The 18,762-nt window shown below is 39.8% G+C and overlaps 1 protein-coding gene and 1 long non-coding RNA gene across 2 annotated transcripts; both read right to left on the reverse strand.

Annotated features, from left to right (window-relative positions):
- Positions 1-1,368: 1,368 nt before the first annotated feature.
- On the reverse strand, positions 1,369-14,713 carry LOC110482161 (uncharacterized). Its single transcript, XR_002467368.3, has 5 exons — positions 14,535-14,713; positions 13,778-13,855; positions 11,953-12,048; positions 3,659-3,718; positions 1,369-1,536 (listed from the first exon to the last, which is right to left on the reverse strand). It is a non-coding gene; the product is annotated as an uncharacterized LOC110482161 (long non-coding RNA).
- A 340-nt stretch (positions 14,714-15,053) lies between these two features.
- Positions 15,054-18,023, reverse strand: LOC144245980 (uncharacterized). The gene is made up of 3 exons (XM_077781764.1): positions 18,015-18,023; positions 17,534-17,737; positions 15,054-15,386 (listed from the first exon to the last, which is right to left on the reverse strand). The coding sequence occupies exons 1-3, from the start codon at positions 18,021-18,023 to the stop codon at positions 15,054-15,056; spliced, it is 546 nt and encodes a 181-aa protein (XP_077637890.1).
- Between the last annotated feature and the right edge of the window lie 739 nt (positions 18,024-18,762).

Consider the following 18,762-nt stretch of genomic DNA (forward strand, 5'->3'; position numbering starts at 1 on the left):
TGAAGTTAGCTTAATATTCCTATTGCTATCAATTAAAATGCAGATGTAGAAGATAATAAAGAAACAAAGTGGATGCAATTGACTTGATATCATACTGTTAGCGCAAATCCATCTTTTCAAAATAAAACATCCCTTTTGTTACTAGGAGATATTGTTCTTTTTGTGTCAGCCATACCCTCCTGGGAACTTTCTAATTCTGTAAAAGCATTCATTGAAGTTATATATGAATGATCACCTGAAAAATCTTTCTCAAGAATGTGAATAAAATATGAGAATTTGCCAGGTTACTGAGTTGTGCTATATCCCATTTACAGGAAAACAAACTGTATAAACATCGTAAAAACCATCAATGCACTCTTAATGTACATGAAAAGAAAGTCATGGCATTCAAATCTAGCAGGGCCAGACCCCACCTCTGAGTTAAGGCAGCACCATGGAACCCCAAAAAAAGAACAGTCCCAAACAGTTCTTAAACAGCTTAAAATGAATTTGAAACAAATGCACTGAATAGTAGTGAAGAGAATTAAAGGACTGAAAACTGTTGTACAGGACAATTTGCTCTTAAATGCTTACCTCACACCCACACACATATATATATACATGAAATACAGGCATACTGCAGTAAGGCAAATTAGAAGTGTTCTGCTTATATGCAAGTCAGGGGAAACAAGTAAATTTCAGACAGTTCCTCATGCATAAGAAATTGCTTCTCACTTCACTCTCAGGTACATGGTTGCATAAGGTGCCTCCTGCATTTGGATTTAATACAATACGACTTACATGTCCTGTTCCAATCTGATACACATTACTGATATAACTGGAGAAACTGCTCTTTATTACAAGAGAATGCGATACAAAATTCCAACACAGATAACATTTCTCAGTGGGTGAAAAAAAAAACAGGACAGATTTTTTTTTTAATTATCATAGAAAATTACATTAAAAGGGATAAATCAAAGGAACCTGGGGAAATATAGAAGGATGAGCTGTATAGACAGAACATGGACACAAGATTTTAAAAATCCCACACAATTATACAATTGTTTTCAGTGTGTTTCCAAATGGGTGAAGTACCTTCTGAATAAAAATCACCTGCTTTTTTCTCCATTACATTTAGGTGCTGCAGGGTACCTTTACAAGTGGCTACTGAAACATGTGGTAACATTCACAAAACTTGACCCAGTGCATTTCGTTCCAGGTTCACAAGTTCTTGCTGAAGGAAGTTCAAGGCAAAGAAATACAAAGAGGGTTCTCCTCACCAATCCATCCTCCACATAATGGTTTTCACTATAAATAAGGCATAGCGGTTCAAGTACTACATTAAATGTAATCAAACAATGGGAAAGAAAACCACCCATGAACTCCTACCAGAAAAGTACTTTATTAGGGAGGATAAAAAGCACTGCTCAGACAGTCTGAATAGGCATGACCTTCTGCACTGTCAGGCTCCTCGGGCTCAAAGTCTTCAGGGTCTGGGGGCAACTGGTCAGCATCTTCATCAGAAGTGGAAGGGCGTGTGAGGATTATCCGAGGTATCTTCAGCAAGATGTGAAAGATTTCAGAGAAAAGAATCAAGTCAAGAGCAGGGAAGTGTTTAATGGGAATATTTTAAAGGGACAGGGGAAACAGGTGATAAGAAAAAATATGTGAGAGGTGTAACACCATAGAGAATCATAGAATCATAGAATTGTTCAGGTTGGAAAAGACTTTTAACATCATCAAGTCCAACTACTAACCCAGCACTGCCAAGTCCACCACTAAACCACGTCCTTAAGTGCCACAACTACATGTCTTTTAAATACCTCCAGGGATGGTGACTCAGCCACTTCCCTGGGCAATGTGTTCCAATGCTCAAACACCCTTTCTATAAAAACTTTTTTTCTAATGTCCAGTATATACCTACCCTGACACAAGTTCAGATCATCTCCTCTTGCCCTGTCACTTGTTACATGGCAGAAGAGATCAAACTTCTACTTTTTACAATCTCCTTTCAGGCAGCTGTAGACAGCAATGAGGTCTCCTCTAAGCTTCTTTTTCTCCAGGCTAAACACCCCCAGCTCCCTTGCCAGCTCCTCACAGGACCTGTGCTCCAGACCTTCCCCAGCTCCATCACCCTCCTCTGGACTCACTCCAGCCCCTCAGTGTCTTTCTCACAGTGAGGGGCCCAGAACTGGACCCAGCACTGGAGCTGTGGCCTCAGCAGTGCTGAGTACAGGGGGACAATCCCTGCCCTGCCTGCTGGCCACACTACTGCTGACACAGGCCAGGATGCCACTTGGCCTGTATCTTGGCCACCTGGACACACACTGGTTCATAATCAGTCAGCTGAAGTCCAACACCCCCCAGGTCCTTTTCCACTGGGCAGCCAGCCCCCAGCTCCTCCTTTTCCACTCTGCCCCAGCCTGTAGTTCTGCATGGGGCTGTTGTGACTCAGGAGCAGAATCTGACATTTGGCATCATTGAACCTCACACAACTGGCCTTAGACCATCAATCCAGCCTGTCCATATCCCTCTGCTAAGCCTTCCTGCCCTCCAGCAGATGAACACTCCCACCCAGCCTGGTGTCACCAGCAAACCTAGTGAGGGTGCACTCAGTCCCCTCATCCAGATCTTTGATGAAGATGTTGGAGATGACTGGCCCCAGTACTGAGTCCTGGGAAACACCACCAGTGACCAGCCACCAGCTGAATGTAGCACCATTCATCACCATCCTCTGGGCCGGGCCATCCAGCCAGTTTTTCACCCAGCAACAGTGCCCCTATCCAAACCATCAGCAGCCAGATTCTCCAGGAGAATGCTCTGAGAAATTAAGTCAAAGGCTTTACTAAATTCTAGGTAGACAACATCTAAGTGGGTCACTAGTAGAAGATTAGGCCAGTCAATTTGAAGTTTTTGGATCCTCCTTCCAGCCCCTCTTCTAGATGGGAATCACATTTGCCAACTGGCAGTCAGCTGGGACCTTCCCAGTTAGCCAGGACTGCCAAGAGATGATGAAAGGGGCTCAGTGAGCACTTCACCAGCTCTCTCAGTACTCCTGGGTGGATTCCATCTGGCCCCATGGATTTGTACGTGTCTAAGCTGTGCAACAGGTGTTGAACATTTCCCCTTGGATTATGGGGCTTTCATTCTACTCCCTATCCTTGTGTTACATCTTAGGGGACTGGCACCCAGAGAACAACTGGTCTTGCTATTGAAGACTGAGGCAAAGAAGGCATTAAGTACCTCAGACTTTTCCTTATCCTTTGTTTTTGTTTCCTACCACTTCCAGTAAAGAATGATTCCCCTTGGTCCTCCTTTCATTTTTTGTTTTATGACAAAAAGCCATTGATAAAGCAAAATTAGGATAAATTACCCTTTCCTCTCATTAGCTAATCTTTAAAAAAACCTTCTCTAGGTGAAAAAAAAATTAAGATTTTTTTTTTAAAGTAAAGCAAGTAAATATGAAAAATTAATTTAACTTCATAATTCATTCAATTCATCCCCCTGAAAGCAATAAAGGATTAATTAAGAACCATAAATCATATCAATTATTGATCTTTGAAAAATTGCATATTTCAGCTTCTTTACTACACAAATAATATTTCCACTGCCCATTACAGACAGGGCAACACAGAGACATTTAGGATGGCAATAATGAAAACCCTTCCAGTACAGGCACCTGAGTTGCTTGTCTAAGGCATGTGGGAAGGTGTGAAACTTCCATCTTCTACAGATAATTCTGCAAAAAAAAAAAAATGATGCCAGTGTAGGAGGACAAATTATCTAGATTTTCTGTTATTCCATTGTTTTCTCCACTGGTAGTTACTCAGCAGTGTTTGAACTTGTTTAAAATTCTTCTGTTGAAATTGCAAAGTCCTCCTACTCACTTTCCATCATCATGCTTTAAATATCATTATTTAAGTAATATTGGAACTACTATTCAATCTCAAATTGTCAAAATATATAGAATACCTTTTCCGAAAAATGCATCATTAATTACTTGAAACAAGTTACTCTTTTTCCATTTTCCCCTGAAATTACATTTTCAGTGCCTAAAAAGTAAACTTCAAAATGGACATGTCCTGTAGCAAAACCACTGGGTTCACTGTGGAAACTTCTTCCATTACCTTGTTTGTGTAATTTTTTTTTAATATAATCATTAAGACTTTCTAGACTAAAAAAAAAAAAAAATCAGTTTTGCTTGAATCACACATACCTAAAAATCAAATTATTTCAGACACTCTCATTTAATGGGATTAACAGCCTACATTGAAACTTGGAGTCCTTCAACTGGAGCACAGATAGGGGGCTGCCTGTGCACTCCTGGTCCTCTGCAAGAAGAAGTAAAATAAAGACATCTAAACAACTTGGGGCAATTCACCTGCAGTGTTGGCTGCAAAAATTATTTCATTAACTAGCTATAATGTTTGAAAGCAGTTTTTAAAATAAAACGTGGTAAGTGAGATGTCTTGCTAACAGGTTAACATCCAATAATTTTTAACTTCCAGATACACACATGTGCTTTCCTTATCTACTTCTAATCAAAGTATCTGTCCAAAACGTTGCAGAACAGTCCATAAAAGATGGTTCATGATGTCTTTTTATAATTTTTTCAAAACTAAAACTGAACAGAAAAAACCCCATCATTTTGTTTTTCTTTTAGAAGGCTTTCCCTTCCCCTGGCCTCTCCCAGCCTACAGGTCCATACTCCAATATTAGCCAGAGAGGGAAGTTCTCAAGGCAACAGTCAGAGCTACAACCAAGCTTCTCATCAAAGGCACAGACAGCAGCGACAGGGCAAGTCACAGCTGCAGCAAGGCCAGCTGCTGGGGCCAGAGGCTACAAATCAGAAGGTGAAATGACACATGAAAGGCCAAAGTTTGATGGAATAAGGGCAGGAAAAAAGAATTTGGATTGACCTTTTCTAGGAAGAAAACCAGACATACTTTTAACTCTAGTTCAAACACGTAAATTTTAAAAGAAAATATTCCCAGCTAGAAAATACCTGCAATATGAATGCCTGCCTAGCTCTGCTTATATTGAAAATTGTATTTAAATAATGAATATTTTTGAAATTTGAATTTACAGCTGATCTGCACTGGCTTCAGTGCTAAGGATGGTATCCTTAACTGAGGAAAACAGCGGAAAACAAAATTATCAATACAGTTGTTATTAACACAAAATTATAAACACAGCATGTGCAGGGGTTTATGTAAACCTAACGAATAATGTTATGATTTTATACTTAGTCATACCTGTTTTGTCATCACTGGGTATGGAAGTAGTTTTTTAGACCTGAACAGGAAATTTAGACTTCTCACTAAACAATGAAAACAGTACTTTGCTAGATGCAAAAGATCATATTTGATAATGACTGTATTCACAGAAGAAACTAAATCAAATTTAGTAAAGTAGGGCATTTACTCATGCCTAAAAAATATTACACAGTTGGACTTTTAAATAAAAAATTTTAAAAGAATATTCAAAAATGCATGCAACAGAACAGCAGAGAAGGAGCAGATCTGAGCTGCACAGTTCACAACAAAACCAATGGCATTCTTAATTGAAGTAATGGCAGCAGCAGTAGAAAAAAAACTACCTTACTCCCAAAAAGAAACAAGTAAATACAAGTCAAAGAGAGAGAAAGAGATCCAATTAGTTCCCTGTGAGTTCATTACTCACAAGCAGTCCCACCTCCAGGCAGGAGCAGGCACAGCAGCTGGACACAGCTGGGGCAGGGTCGAGGGGCGTGGGGCAGAACCCAACTGATGCACAGCTGTGTATGAAAGCAAATGAATCTGGAAACCCCTTCCAGGCGTTCAACACAGCTCCCTTTTCACAGCATATCAGGGACGTTTCAAGAAGCATGTGTTTTATGGTGTACCCTCAACTCCCCTGCTCATAGAAATCCCTGGCTGCATCCCTTTCCCCAGCACTTTACAATGCTATTTCACTGCTGTGTTTGACCTCTGGCCAAACACCAGAAATCATAAAGCCAGATGGGGAGAGGGGTATAAACCTTTCCTGTGCTCTGGGGAAGATAAATCTTTGATGGGGCATGGATGAAGCACCTCATTACCCTTGGCTACCAAAGATCTCTGCACAAGGAAGTCTGTGTGACCTACGCTGCTGCACTCAGGGAGCAACCAGCTCATGACAACACCTCTTGTTGCTTGGGGCTGGGAGAGGGCAGCACATAATTTAGTTCATCCTTGCCCTTCAAGCAGCCACACCACTCTCAAGCACTGAGAAAGGAGCTTTGGCACCAAGCTTTTGGAAGTGCTGCCTCAGTTTTGTGTGCAGCCCTGAGAAGGGGCTACCCCACCAGCCTATCCCTCTTCCCCATTGCTGTTCCAACACTGTGCACAGTGATTTACTCTAAAATCTAATTCAGCTCAGTGTGATTTCCTGAAATTCAATGAACCTGACAAGCAGTAAAACACTAGAACAGGTTGCTCAGAGAGGTGTGGATTCCCCATTCCTGGAAATGTTCAAGGACAGGTTGGACAGGGCTCTGAGCAATCTGTTCTAGTGTAAGATGTCCCTACAAGTGGGGTTACTACAAGTGGGGTACAAGACAGCCTTTAAAGGTACATTCTGACCCAAACTATTCTATGATTCTATGGAAATTTCCTCTGTGTGAATTTTCTAGATATTGATATATTTTACAGCCCAGTTTTAAAACTGAGGATTTTCTCGACTTCTTGGAATAGCAAGAGAACATCTTGCATGTTTCATCTGTCTTCCAGCATGCAGGATATATAACATTTGGTCATGTCACATTTAGAGCAAAGCTCCTTTCTGTTCTTGCTCTCTGCCAAGTGCCTCCCAAGGGCAATGCACAAGACATGAAAGATGGAGCTCTGTCAACTCACAACAAAAATGGAAGATCAATCCTCATCATGTCATATCTGCAACACTGTCAAACACAAAAGGCATGATGATTCAAATTGTGTATGAAAAATTGTCCTTGCTCTATTCGTCTTCGAATGTACCACTGGATAGTGACTTCCCTGACACTGGAACCTGACTTACAGATTTTCATATAAGTGCTTTCATAGAAGCATGTAATCATTTATGGCCTGATGCTATGAAAACATCAAAGAAAATGCACTGCTCTGACCACATCAGGAGACTTAAAAGGCATAAGCAGTGCTACCCCCATAAGCAGTGCTACCCATGGTCCAAGTTGCCAACCCTTTGATTTTTTGAAGAAAACTCATCACCCCTGTGAAAGACAGTGGTTGTCTGAAAGCCTGCAGGAACTCAGTGCAGTCTCTTCCCCTGCAGTACTCCCAGAGTCCATGAGGATGCCTTTCACAAGGAGGACATTGCTTATCATTTGTGCAGTTTTTTAAATAATTATCCTCTTTCATTCTCAAATAATATTCTATCCTACAGCACAGTTCAAGGTGCTTGCTTGAGTCTGTTTGTCTTTTGCATGTTTTTGCTCATGTTGTCTGCAGTGCTTATATTGTCTACCATATGATGGGCTCATTTTGTGGATTTTCTCCAACTTGGAAGTATTTTAATATGGTAACTTGAAAAGATCAATTAATGTCCTCTCCTTTTAAAAGATTTTTCCTATTTAGCATTGTTAATTACAAGCTTTGCAAAATCCAAGAACTTAAAGTTTGAAATGAGTCAGTTTTAACTGAGGGTGAGAAAAACACTTAAAAGGAAGAGAGGAAAAAGATACACTGTGCAAACAGAAGCATTTGTTGGGAGCAGGAACTTAATTTCAAATTCACAAAATAAGTTCCCTAACCACTACACCATGGAGGTAAACACAGAGTCTGCGACTCACACCTTTTATCTTCCATCTTTCATCATGACTCAGAAATACTCAGTTGCTCAGATAAAAGCAGAAGCAAACTAGGAGATGAAATGGAGGAGGCAATCACATGGCACACGGGTGCTCACACTGCACTGGAGCTCACACGATGTCTAAGGTGAGCTAAACCAACAAGGCTCACAAAGCTTCTTTGCAAACATATGTAAACCTGCACAAGATGCGAGGCTGTGGAGAGTTAGATCCCTGACTTCTAAAACAAACTTAGCTTGTCAGCATAGAAAAAAGAAAAAAAACATAAAAACACCAAAACCCTTACCTGACAAGAATAAAAGAGTCATGAAAATATTTTGGAGAAGGGATAAAGCAATTCCTCATAAGAAACTTAAAGTAGTAGACCTTATGGTGCTATAGGTCAGTCAAACACTGTATGTGATGTGAGCAAGGTCTTTACTGTTTGAAACAAGCTTAAGAAGAAACCTGGCTTTGTTCATGATAAGGACATTCTGAATCTCACTTTAGTTGTCTCCTTTTATACTGCTTCTCTGACCTGAGTACCCCACTGGGTTTGCTTTTAAAATGCAACAAAGTAAGACAATGATTAAAGAAACAAAAGTTTTATGTTATGTTGTATGATTTCAATTTTCTGATATGCTTAGGACATGCTCAGATGAATAAAGAAAGGTTTTGATAATTAGATTTTTAAAGATTTGGTTTCTTCCTGAAAAGTGTTTATCACCTGGAAATGAAGAAGGTAGATCTGCTGGGATTCTCATCCATGTGAGATTTCTCACAACTTGCATATGAACAATATGAGACAAAGGCAGAAGACAGCAACTGAATACTGTGGAAGATGGTGTATCTGCTTATGCATTTTCTGTAGGCACAAGAGGATTTCATTTTGATACATGTTACAGGTTCTAGTACACTTGTCTGGCTGGTTTGGTTTGTTGTTTTTTTTTTGCAGATTTAGGAACGTTTGGTATCTCTGCATTTTCAACAGAGCTGCCAAAAATTTGGCTTTTTTAACCTTCTAAAGAAGTTCTTCAGATTCTTTCAGTACTTATAAGCTTCATATTTTATTTATTTCTTTATTTATTCACACAATCACTTTTAAATGGTAACTCTTACTTTAACCTTCCTTGAAAATCTTAGTATCAGTGATACTTATTCTCCTGATGAACTATATGAAAAGATATTATTGAGGAAATTCTCAGGCAAAGGCATAAAATTAAATCAAAGAACATGCTAACAATTTAAGTTAAATACTAGATTAAAGTATCTTGAAGACTTGATATTCATTACAAACTATCTAATATCCTCATTATGTTAATAGCCCCAAAAATGAGTCAAAGAAGATGGCATGATGATGCATGTTACAAAATTATAGAAGATGCTGAAACCTGTCAACACTCTCCATTCAGTAAGACAAAATCCTCTGGGAATTTCAGTCAGAGGTTGAATAAAAATATTTATGATAGAGAAAGATTCTGAAGAGTTGGCTCTATATTTGAGAGGATGGATAGGAAACAACAAAAATGAAATGAAGACTCCAGAATCCAAGTTAAAGTTCCTTCTGTTAAAGTCAGCATGGGCATTTGTTTATATCCCTGATTTTTTTTTTTAATTTAAGTTCAATTTAAATACATATATAAAACAAAGTAAAATATGTTTTCATGTTTTTGAGGTGTGATTAGCATAACTGAGGCAAGTCTATAAAATACTGTATGTAAAAACTATCTATTTGTAATTAAAGTTCTGAGCCCTCTATCTACATGTCAGCAAAATACTCAATTATAATTAAAACCAAGCAAGATTCTCATTTTTCCTTTGCAAAACAATGACTCACTGTGAAAGAACATTTCGTTTGTCCAATTAATTACTGGTCATTCACACTGTCATGAAATCTTAAAGCTGACACAAAGGGGTTGAAATTGAGTTTGGCTGGATGAGTTAACAATTACGTGAGCCTTTTAGAAGCAGTTAGAGCAACCATGCCTGTGGAAAACAGAAAGGAAACCTGAACTGGCAGCAGCATTGCCTGTTGTAATGCCAGAGCAGCTGGCTCAGAGATGGGGTGGGCTGTGGCTAGCAAGAATGAGACAAATATTATCACAGAGTGCATATGCAAAGAGGATGTTTAATAAATGCAATAAAAACAAACAGATGAAGAGAGTATCTGCTGGAAAGCAGGATGATGACATGGAAGAGAGGGAGAGGATGACACCATCTGGCACATACTCAGTTTTTGCAGAATAGTAATAGGAGTCTCTGTTTTCTCTGCCATTATGCTTCAATCCTTCCCTCCCTTGATGTAGACACAACATCTTCTATTGAAACCTGATCAGAAACACAAAGGAAATGAACCTTCCTATATTCCCAGCACAGAAGATTCTGCATTAAGGTCCTACTGCCACCTGCTTATCTGAAAATGCAAAGCAACTCCTCCATGAGAAGCCAAGCTCTAAACATTTTTCAGATAATAAGATTTCCTTCAGTTACTGAGGAATGAGAGGAACTTCAAAGTGAGAACAGATGAGGAATTGAGCAGCCCCAAGTCAGCAGGATACTCCCCACAAATGCATAATCCCTAAAACTGATTAATGCTGTTCCAGGTTACAGGAAATAACATATCATTTGCTACAATCCAAAGATTTTGATTTCAAAAGAAACAAAACCAGAAATACAAATGCTTCTCACAAAAGAACTTGCACACTGGTTACTTTTGACACTCGGAACATATTCAGCCAGTTGACTCCCTCTGAGTACTCTGCTCCAAGTTAAGTATCTCAGTCTAATCTGCCTTCTCCCCCCACTACAATTGAAGAACTTTAAAGGGAGGCATACAACATAAAAATGCAGTAATTTCTCCTTTTTGGATGAAAATACTAGAAGTCAGATACTACGGCAACAGATCCATGCAAACACCAATGCATGAATAAACCTTCCAAGGTGTGGTTCCTCTAACAAAAAGCCTCATATTTCCTGCAATGCTGATAAAACCTAAAAAACAGCTACCAGATAAAACTGAACAAAAAAAAACCCAAACTGATGAAAGTTTGGGAAAGTTTTAAGCTGGAAAATAAAACTGGTCTAAATCATGATCTCAAGACGATGTTGGAGGCCAGAGGCCTCAAAATAAGTTTCTTTAAGAAGCTAATAGAAGGGAAAGCCTTTCTTAGTCTATCTCATGGACAAGAACTGTAGCTCAACATGTCAGTGACTAACAGAGGAAACCAGAGAACAACAGTTGCATGATCTATTTGCTCACTTTTTCAGTCAACGAACAAATCACGCTAGTTATCGAAATGGTTAATAAAAACTGATATGGTCTTTGATTATAGTCTTTATATAATAGACATACTTTGACTTTTGGGCCATTAGCTGGGTTGTGAATGATATTCATGGAGAAAGATTTAACAAAAACTGAAAGAAGAGGAATCAAAGCATTTCTCTGGCATTTACCATAGGAGAAACAGCTGCTGCTTCCTGGTACTTCAAGCTCCATACAAGATGCTTTTTGACCTTAATTATTGTTCAGATACCTTGATCTTATTGTATCTTCCTAGTAAAGCCATAGTTTCAGTGATGCACATAGAAGATTAGGGTAGGTCTTCAGAGAGTTGAACTTGATAGAGAAGTTCAAAAAAGTGGATTTCTAAGAGCCACCCTGCAGGCTCAGCTGTTGCCTTCTGTGACATAATGTGCAATAGGCTTTCTCTCAACAGCCATCTAAAATACAGGCATGTCTTAGCCTGTGACATAAGTACCCTCTTCCATCAGAATATGAAAATGGTCACCTCCAGGTAGCAGTTCACCTTCTCCCACCTAAAAGAGGGACCCTGGAAATGCTGCTCCTTCCATTAGCTAGAGACAGGGTCCAGACAACAGAATGACTCAGACTGGGGAAATGGACACCACCCTAAATTCCCCAAACAAGACTGCTTCAAAAGTTCTGCTCTGCTATCTGGGTGCTCACCCAGGAGCTGAGCTCCTCCAGAAGCCATGTCCCAGCTGCAGTGACAGCCATCTAAACACCAGGTATGGTATCTGATCTTTGATATGTGTTGAGTTCTGTGTCAGTCTTTACTAGCATTCATATACAGACAACAAAAATATTAAGACAACACAAATTTCTCAGGTAAGAGTGACTTGTTATTTACTGGGGCCATCCTACTTACTGTTATGACATGGTTGACTGTCGGGGAGGGGCTGGCCTTGGGGGACGCTTCAGTAGGACCAGCATCAAGGGCAGCAGGCTCTGAAACAAAGGTTGCCTTTAAAAGAAAACACCAGAAACATATTTTTATTCTGAATGTTGTTTAAGAAGAGGAGTTCCCTCCCTCTCAAGTTAGCATACAAACACCTGGCCCTATTGCTACATGTGGTTGTACAACAAAAGCAAATAAAATTGCAGTTCTTGCTGCTTCTCATTTTTGGTGAATTTTATATTTGAACTGTTGAAATTGCCAGTTCAAGAATAAGAAGTTGTTACACATAGTGTAAGAGGAAAGTGCTTGTTATTTGTACACAGATTAGTCCTGTGGTCAAAACAGCAGTATTTCTATAGCACACCTCATTAATTCTTTCTCGTCTCACACACACACACACAAAAAACAGAGAGTTGTTTTCTACATTCTTTAAACAGATGAATGATTCTGCCATCTTGTGGGAGATGGAGAAATCCTAACTAGTTGCACAAAAACAGCAGGGTAGAACAGAATGGAACAGAATTTCTTCTTTTTTACTTGTTTCACTATCCATTAAGTGAACAGACATTAACACAAAGTATATTCCAAATAGTCCCCAAAATAAATAATTAATTATAGCCTCATGGAGGAACCTGAGCAATGGGGTTGATTTTTAAGATAGTAACTTGACCAGAAACTCTGCTCAGAAGGTAAAGGTACAGCAACTAAAAATCCTGTTTTTTTCCCCAATCATATGATAATGTGAAATATGTAGATAATTATTTACATTCTCTCCCATTTGTTACAATGCCTTTCATAAAAGAAAAAATGTAAAATTATACAGATGTTTATCTACAATTAACCTTTTAAGAACTGTCAAACTAACACAATATTTACATATTATGGAACATCACCCTCTATTAATAACTCCATAGCATAGTTTTACAAAATTAGTAGATTAATTTATCGTTAAAGTCTTTGGCTGATACAGATAGTATCATTGTTCCTGACAATTTAACAGACATACAATATTGCTTGCTCTATCCCACCTTAATTCAACATTGACCATGCTAGAATAAAAACTATTAATCTAACCAAGTATAAATGACAGTTTAAGAGAACAAGAGCTGAAAAAAATATGCATCAATTTCACCTTAAAGTAATTTTGTAGAGGTTCTCTTCCTACTCCACCATTCTCAGCAGGCAGAAACCAAATGGTATATCAAAAGTATGTAACACAAAACTGTATGTGACCATTTTTTCCCCATTGTTGTTGGGAAATTCTGAAGCTCAAGAATGTGGCTTCTGCTAGGAAAGATGAGGCTTGAGGTGGAGCAGCCTGAGGGGCACATTTATCCCTTGGCACTGCAAACCTCCATCAGGGGAGTTACTTTGAGCTGTTCTTATCCCACCAAAAACTAGCTTGGGGAAAAAAGCTCACCTAGTTTATAATTCTTTGTTGTAACTGCAATCAACTTATCTAGTAAATCTAATACCCTGTCACAGGAAAACTTCTTGGATCACATATTGCATTTATACTTACATAATCACTTACTAAGACCATTATTTTCCTTTGTAAATCATTCATTTAAGTAAATAATATTTTGTTAAATACTATGAACATAAAGATCTGACAACTACAACATAATAAGAAGGAATACAAAAATTTAATGTTTTTATAATTTCTTCATAATGGCAAGCATCTAAAAGGCTAAGGCAAGCCTAGATCTGAATGTCAAGTTCCCCAACTCTAAGTGATTTGATTTAAAGACAACAACAAGAGAACACATTCCACAGTGACAAACAACCCATCTACCTCAGCCACTCTGTCTCCTGCTTGTACACCAGCCAAGTCTGATTGACCATCTTTTGGCAGCCGTGCAATCAGGATTCCCTGGTAACACAAAACATAGGTTTCAGAACTGACAGTTTCTCCCACTGTACTCCCAATGATGTAAAAAGCAAACGGGAAGTAATTAATTTTCAAGACTTATTGTTTTGTTGCCTGCATAAAATGAAAAACTAAATGCCTAGCCCATTAGCAAGACAAAAAAAAAAAATGCCTCTACAGCTGACACATACAACAATGAACAAAAGTCAGTAATTGTTTACACTGTGCCATGGGGAACACACTGGAAAACAAAGATTTATTTAAAAGATCAATCAGTGAGGAGATGTGTGAAATATTTCTCTTAAATCAAATTAGCTCCTGGGAATAAGAAAATGAGATGGGAGAGGCATGTGGATTGCCAAGGGAGTGACCCTAAATTCAGGCAGAAAATGAGAATTAGACAACAATGTTTCCAACCATCAGGTTGCCTTTTCAAAATCATTGGTTTACATTCGGGCATCTCTCCCAAATCATCCTTTCTGGAGCTGTCCATCAAAATCTAATTCCAGATTCTACTCTGGGAAATAAGCTACCTATGTTTACCCTTGTTAGCTTTAGAAAGATGGAAATGTTACAGGAAGGACAATCTCAGAAAGCAAACAACAAAACACAATAACTCAAGGAACTACTCATCGGTTTATTCCTAACAATCACTAGATAAATTTTTAATATTGAAATGCACCTCGTCACTTTCTTTACATGAAGATGAGCCCTTTCCACCAGCAATGCTAATACCAAGACTCCCCAATTGACTGCACACCGTAATGGTCACCTGGAAAAGAATTACAATGGTTAAGTGACCTGATTAATCAAAAATATTGCCTATTAATTATGTGAGCATTGAAAATCTACCTCCCACTCTGAACACCAGCAGACATGCCCCTGGAGAGCCCAGCCTACACTTCAACAATGGCACATACAAGACTTATCACCATGCTTTGAAACCATGGACTGAACGAAGACAGCTCAGTGCCCACCTGCACTTACCTTTGAGTTGGCTTCACAATACCAAAGCTGCGTGTATAAAGTGAGATACATGACTACAAGGAAAGTGGGCTTTATTGGGGTTTTTTAATAGGAAATTCTTTTTCCATGTAAGCCATGGGGAGCAATGACAACCCTCAGCTTACTCTCTTTAAGGTAAGCCTCATGATACCTGCCATGCAATGTCCCCCGTTCTTTGCATCTTCCATAAACTGCCTCACCCAAGAGGAGTTCCCCCCAGACACAGGGACTGCCCCCGAGACACGCAGGGCCCCCAGCAGCAGCCGGCGCAGCCCACGCAGCAGCTCCACACCTTCAGCGGGGGCTGCGGCACATCCAGCGCCCGCAGCTCCTCCGCGCCCCGGCCGCCCTCGCTGGCGAAGCCGCCTGCTGCGGCCGCTGGCGGCTGCGCCCGGCTGCTGGATCCTGGAAGAGTCTTCCCCCTCATTGCCAACTTGTGCTTTTCTTGAAGCGTTGCTCTGGTATTTCTCTGATCTCGCATGCTTTCGTTGCTATCAAAAAGGCTGCCGGAAAACTTGGAAATAGGTTCCTGAGGGTTAAAGATAAAAAAGGTAAACACAGCAACAGCAAGGAGAATCTGAAACACAGACCTTACCTGCGCTAACATGGACTTGTTCCTCACTCTCACATTGTTGTATGATAGAATTTATTTCACTGAAGACAAAACTGGAGCTTTACGAAAACATACAAAGATTTCTTTTACCATTATTTCTCTGGGCATGTTTTGCCCTCGACACTGGGGTTGAAATTGAGGGAACAGGGAGAGGACTGGGATTTCGCTTAGCCTTTCACTAGATTCCCTGGCAACACAAGCACATGTAACACACACATATCCATATGTGCATAAATCCTGCAATGCCCTGTGAAAATGGCAGAGCATGAGAACAAGACTATTTTGGGCAGCCTCTGGCAGTTCTGTAGCACTGAATCCACACTTCTGGGGGAAGAAACCACACACACAAGGCAAAGGAAAGCTATTTCCATACAGAAAATAAAACACTTCTTACAGGTCCTCAAAGCTCACATTCCATTTTGGAAGCATAGGTGTGAGAGGGAAGGCAAGCCCCTACCTTGCATCTACATATCTAAGACTTTGTTTCAATCATTGGATTGACTTCTGTTGCAAATGGCAGTGAGTGGAGACCTGCAAACTTAAATGATTAAGGAGTCCTCTGGAAATGGAACCTCAAAGGTGGTGCATACTAAAGCCTACTCTAGGCTCTAGGATTAACCTCCTCTGAGATGCAGTGAAGAGCTCACAATGTCACCCTATGTTTAACTAAACCACAAGGGCTTGAAGAGAAAAATACACAATTAAAATACAACCACTAAACAATTAAAACTTCAGATAAGTTTGACTGCAAAATAAAGTCATGTCTTCCAGCTATCAGTCATTCCCGGCAAAGGGTTAAATTAAATTCAGACACAATCTCAAATTCTGTTCACATTTTAGGAATGCTTTACTTATATTTAGCTGATTTTTTCTTATTTGATGGGTTCATGTAAAATCAGATCTTCATATTGCCCAAATCCTTCTATCTTCTGTTGGCAGTAAAATGATGCAGCAAACACACATCAACACCTCTGAAAATAAACCCCTTAAGTGTTTTTCTAAGCTTAGAAGTTTAATACCAAAATAAAAAGCAGTGGCATTACCTTGAGCAGCTGTGCAGAACCCCACTGGACAGTTTATTTTTCAATCTATATTGGCACTTTTCCACAATCTCTTTTTGGTTGGGATGGAAAGAAGCATTGCCAACCCCAGGGAAAGTACACGAGGCATGATTGCTTCCGATTTTCACTTAAAAGGGAATTTGCTTAGCTTTGACTCACATAAAACATTCATTACCTTTTTTCTCTTGAGAGAGATTTCTCCTAACAATGCCAGGCTGACTAACCCAGACACGTCTGCAGTGCTGTGGTGCTGTGGGGATGAAGGCCATGAGCAAGAGCCAGGACTGGGGGCTGCAGGAGGGGGCACACCAGCAGCACCCACAGGTGCTAGGAAGGAAGCAGAGGTCATGGAAGAGGAGCAGGAGCCCCAGTTCCTGCCTCATCTCCCAGCTAACATCAGGAAGAATGGCAAGCAATGCCCTGAAAGGAAAAGGCTGCAAAAGTGCAATCACCACCTCCTTTTCCCTGGCTAGGACCAAGAGGACAGCCAGGCTGCAGCACAGGTGACAGACACCTGGCAGGCGCAGGCTGGAGAAATTACAGCAGGCAGGGGCTCACAGACATCAGCATCCTGGAAGAGCATCACCCAAAATTAACATGCAGTGGAGGAGCACAGCAACCTCACTTTTCTACCATCCAGGCCTAGGGAGATGCTGAGCCCCGGGTGCTGCCAGCAACCCACTTACCTGAAAGAGATGGAGGGAGCTTGCTAACTGGGGGCATAAGCAGGAGTAAAGTAAAAAAACATGTCTCATCATTGCTCAGGTTACTCATCTTAACCTGCAGGTCAAACTGTATTCTTGAGCGTTGGATGAATTAATTGCAAGCAAAGTGAAGGAATAAAACATTGAACATAGCTCTGTACCCTCTGCACAAGCAAGGCCATGAGAGTATAAGCAGTGTAGGTTCCTCAAACCCAAAGTGCTCTGCTGCACAGCAGTGTGAGCAGCTACAGCCTCTTCACAGATACACATTCTTTCTCCCGATTTCAAGAGTACTTACATCATCAGGATCCTCGAGTTCCTCTGCTTCTTGCTCGGGACTGATCCTTCCTTCTCTCCATTTTCCATTAGCAGAGCTGAGTTTGTACAGGTTACCACCATGAAAACCTTCCTTCCCTTTCAATGAGGCCCAGCGAGAGCCCTGGGAGCTCCAGTTATGGCCACTGTACAGTTTAGGAGACTTGGGAAGCCACTTAATAGAGTCCTGAGAGAAAGAGGACATTAAAAAAAAAAAGACAATGAACAGATTTTTAAGAAAGCAATTGAGGTATATAAGTGCAGAAACTGTCTGGCAAGTTCTGCGAGGTATTTTAGATTCTTGCAAATACTGCATTTCCCATTTTTACCCTTAGAAGTATCTTCAGTCCCACAAAGACACATTGCCAGTTAATGGGCATTACTGGAGATACAAAGAGCAAGCAGAGGCTGCTGAAAATAGTGAAAGCCTTTAAGGACTTATAAGAACATGGGACCAAGCCTACCTTCAGCATCGTAAAGAAGAATTAATGATCGACAACAGTCTTCAATAAAGTGTACTACTGAGAAAACAAACAAGAGTACTTAGACCTTCGGTGACCATCTCATCTCATTGCCTGAGTTAAAAAAAAACTATTAAGTCACTCCCCTCTTCATTATTCATAAAATAAAATGTTTCTTTTGTTGAATGGTACCTATAGAAAGCACAACACTTAATTGATCTTTTAAGGATTGCTGATTTACAAAGTGATTATAGTTCAGTTATCCCAAAATGCCCATTACTTATTTGCATCCAAAATACTCCACCTTTCTAGCTCAGAAGTTTATACATGACAAGTTGTATCAAGGTTGCTTACATACCTAAATTTCACTGAATTTTAGAAGTAATTTTTCAAAGTAACCTTTATCTTTCTTTGAAGCTTTCTTTAAATCTTACTTCTGCATTTTCTTACAGTGATACAAATCCAATGGCAAAAAGCAGCCTGATGCCAAATAAATAAGATACATCAATAGAGAAAACAAACTAACAAATACAATTTTCAGCAAGTTTGTGGCAATCCGAAGAACATGGTGACTTTCACATGTTTTAACAGGTATTTGATTCAGATTTAACAGTTCTTTAAGTTTCAGTTTTCCTATTTAAATGCAGAACGGTTATGTTCACACACACAAACACACAGATACGCTACTGCTACCAGCAACCCAGATATCACAATCTCTATTAGATCTAAGGTGGAAAAAGACAAGGATAGG

The sequence above is a fragment of the Lonchura striata genome, chromosome 3, assembly GCF_046129695.1.
Source record: "Lonchura striata isolate bLonStr1 chromosome 3, bLonStr1.mat, whole genome shotgun sequence".
Classification (NCBI taxonomy): Eukaryota; Metazoa; Chordata; class Aves; order Passeriformes; family Estrildidae; genus Lonchura; species Lonchura striata.

Coding starts and splice junctions, on each gene's coding strand:
- LOC144245980 (XM_077781764.1), bottom strand. Junction 15,387..17,533: donor AACTCGAGGATCCTGATGAT/GTAAGTACTCTT, acceptor TTTAACCCTCAG/GAACCTATTTCCAAGTTTTC.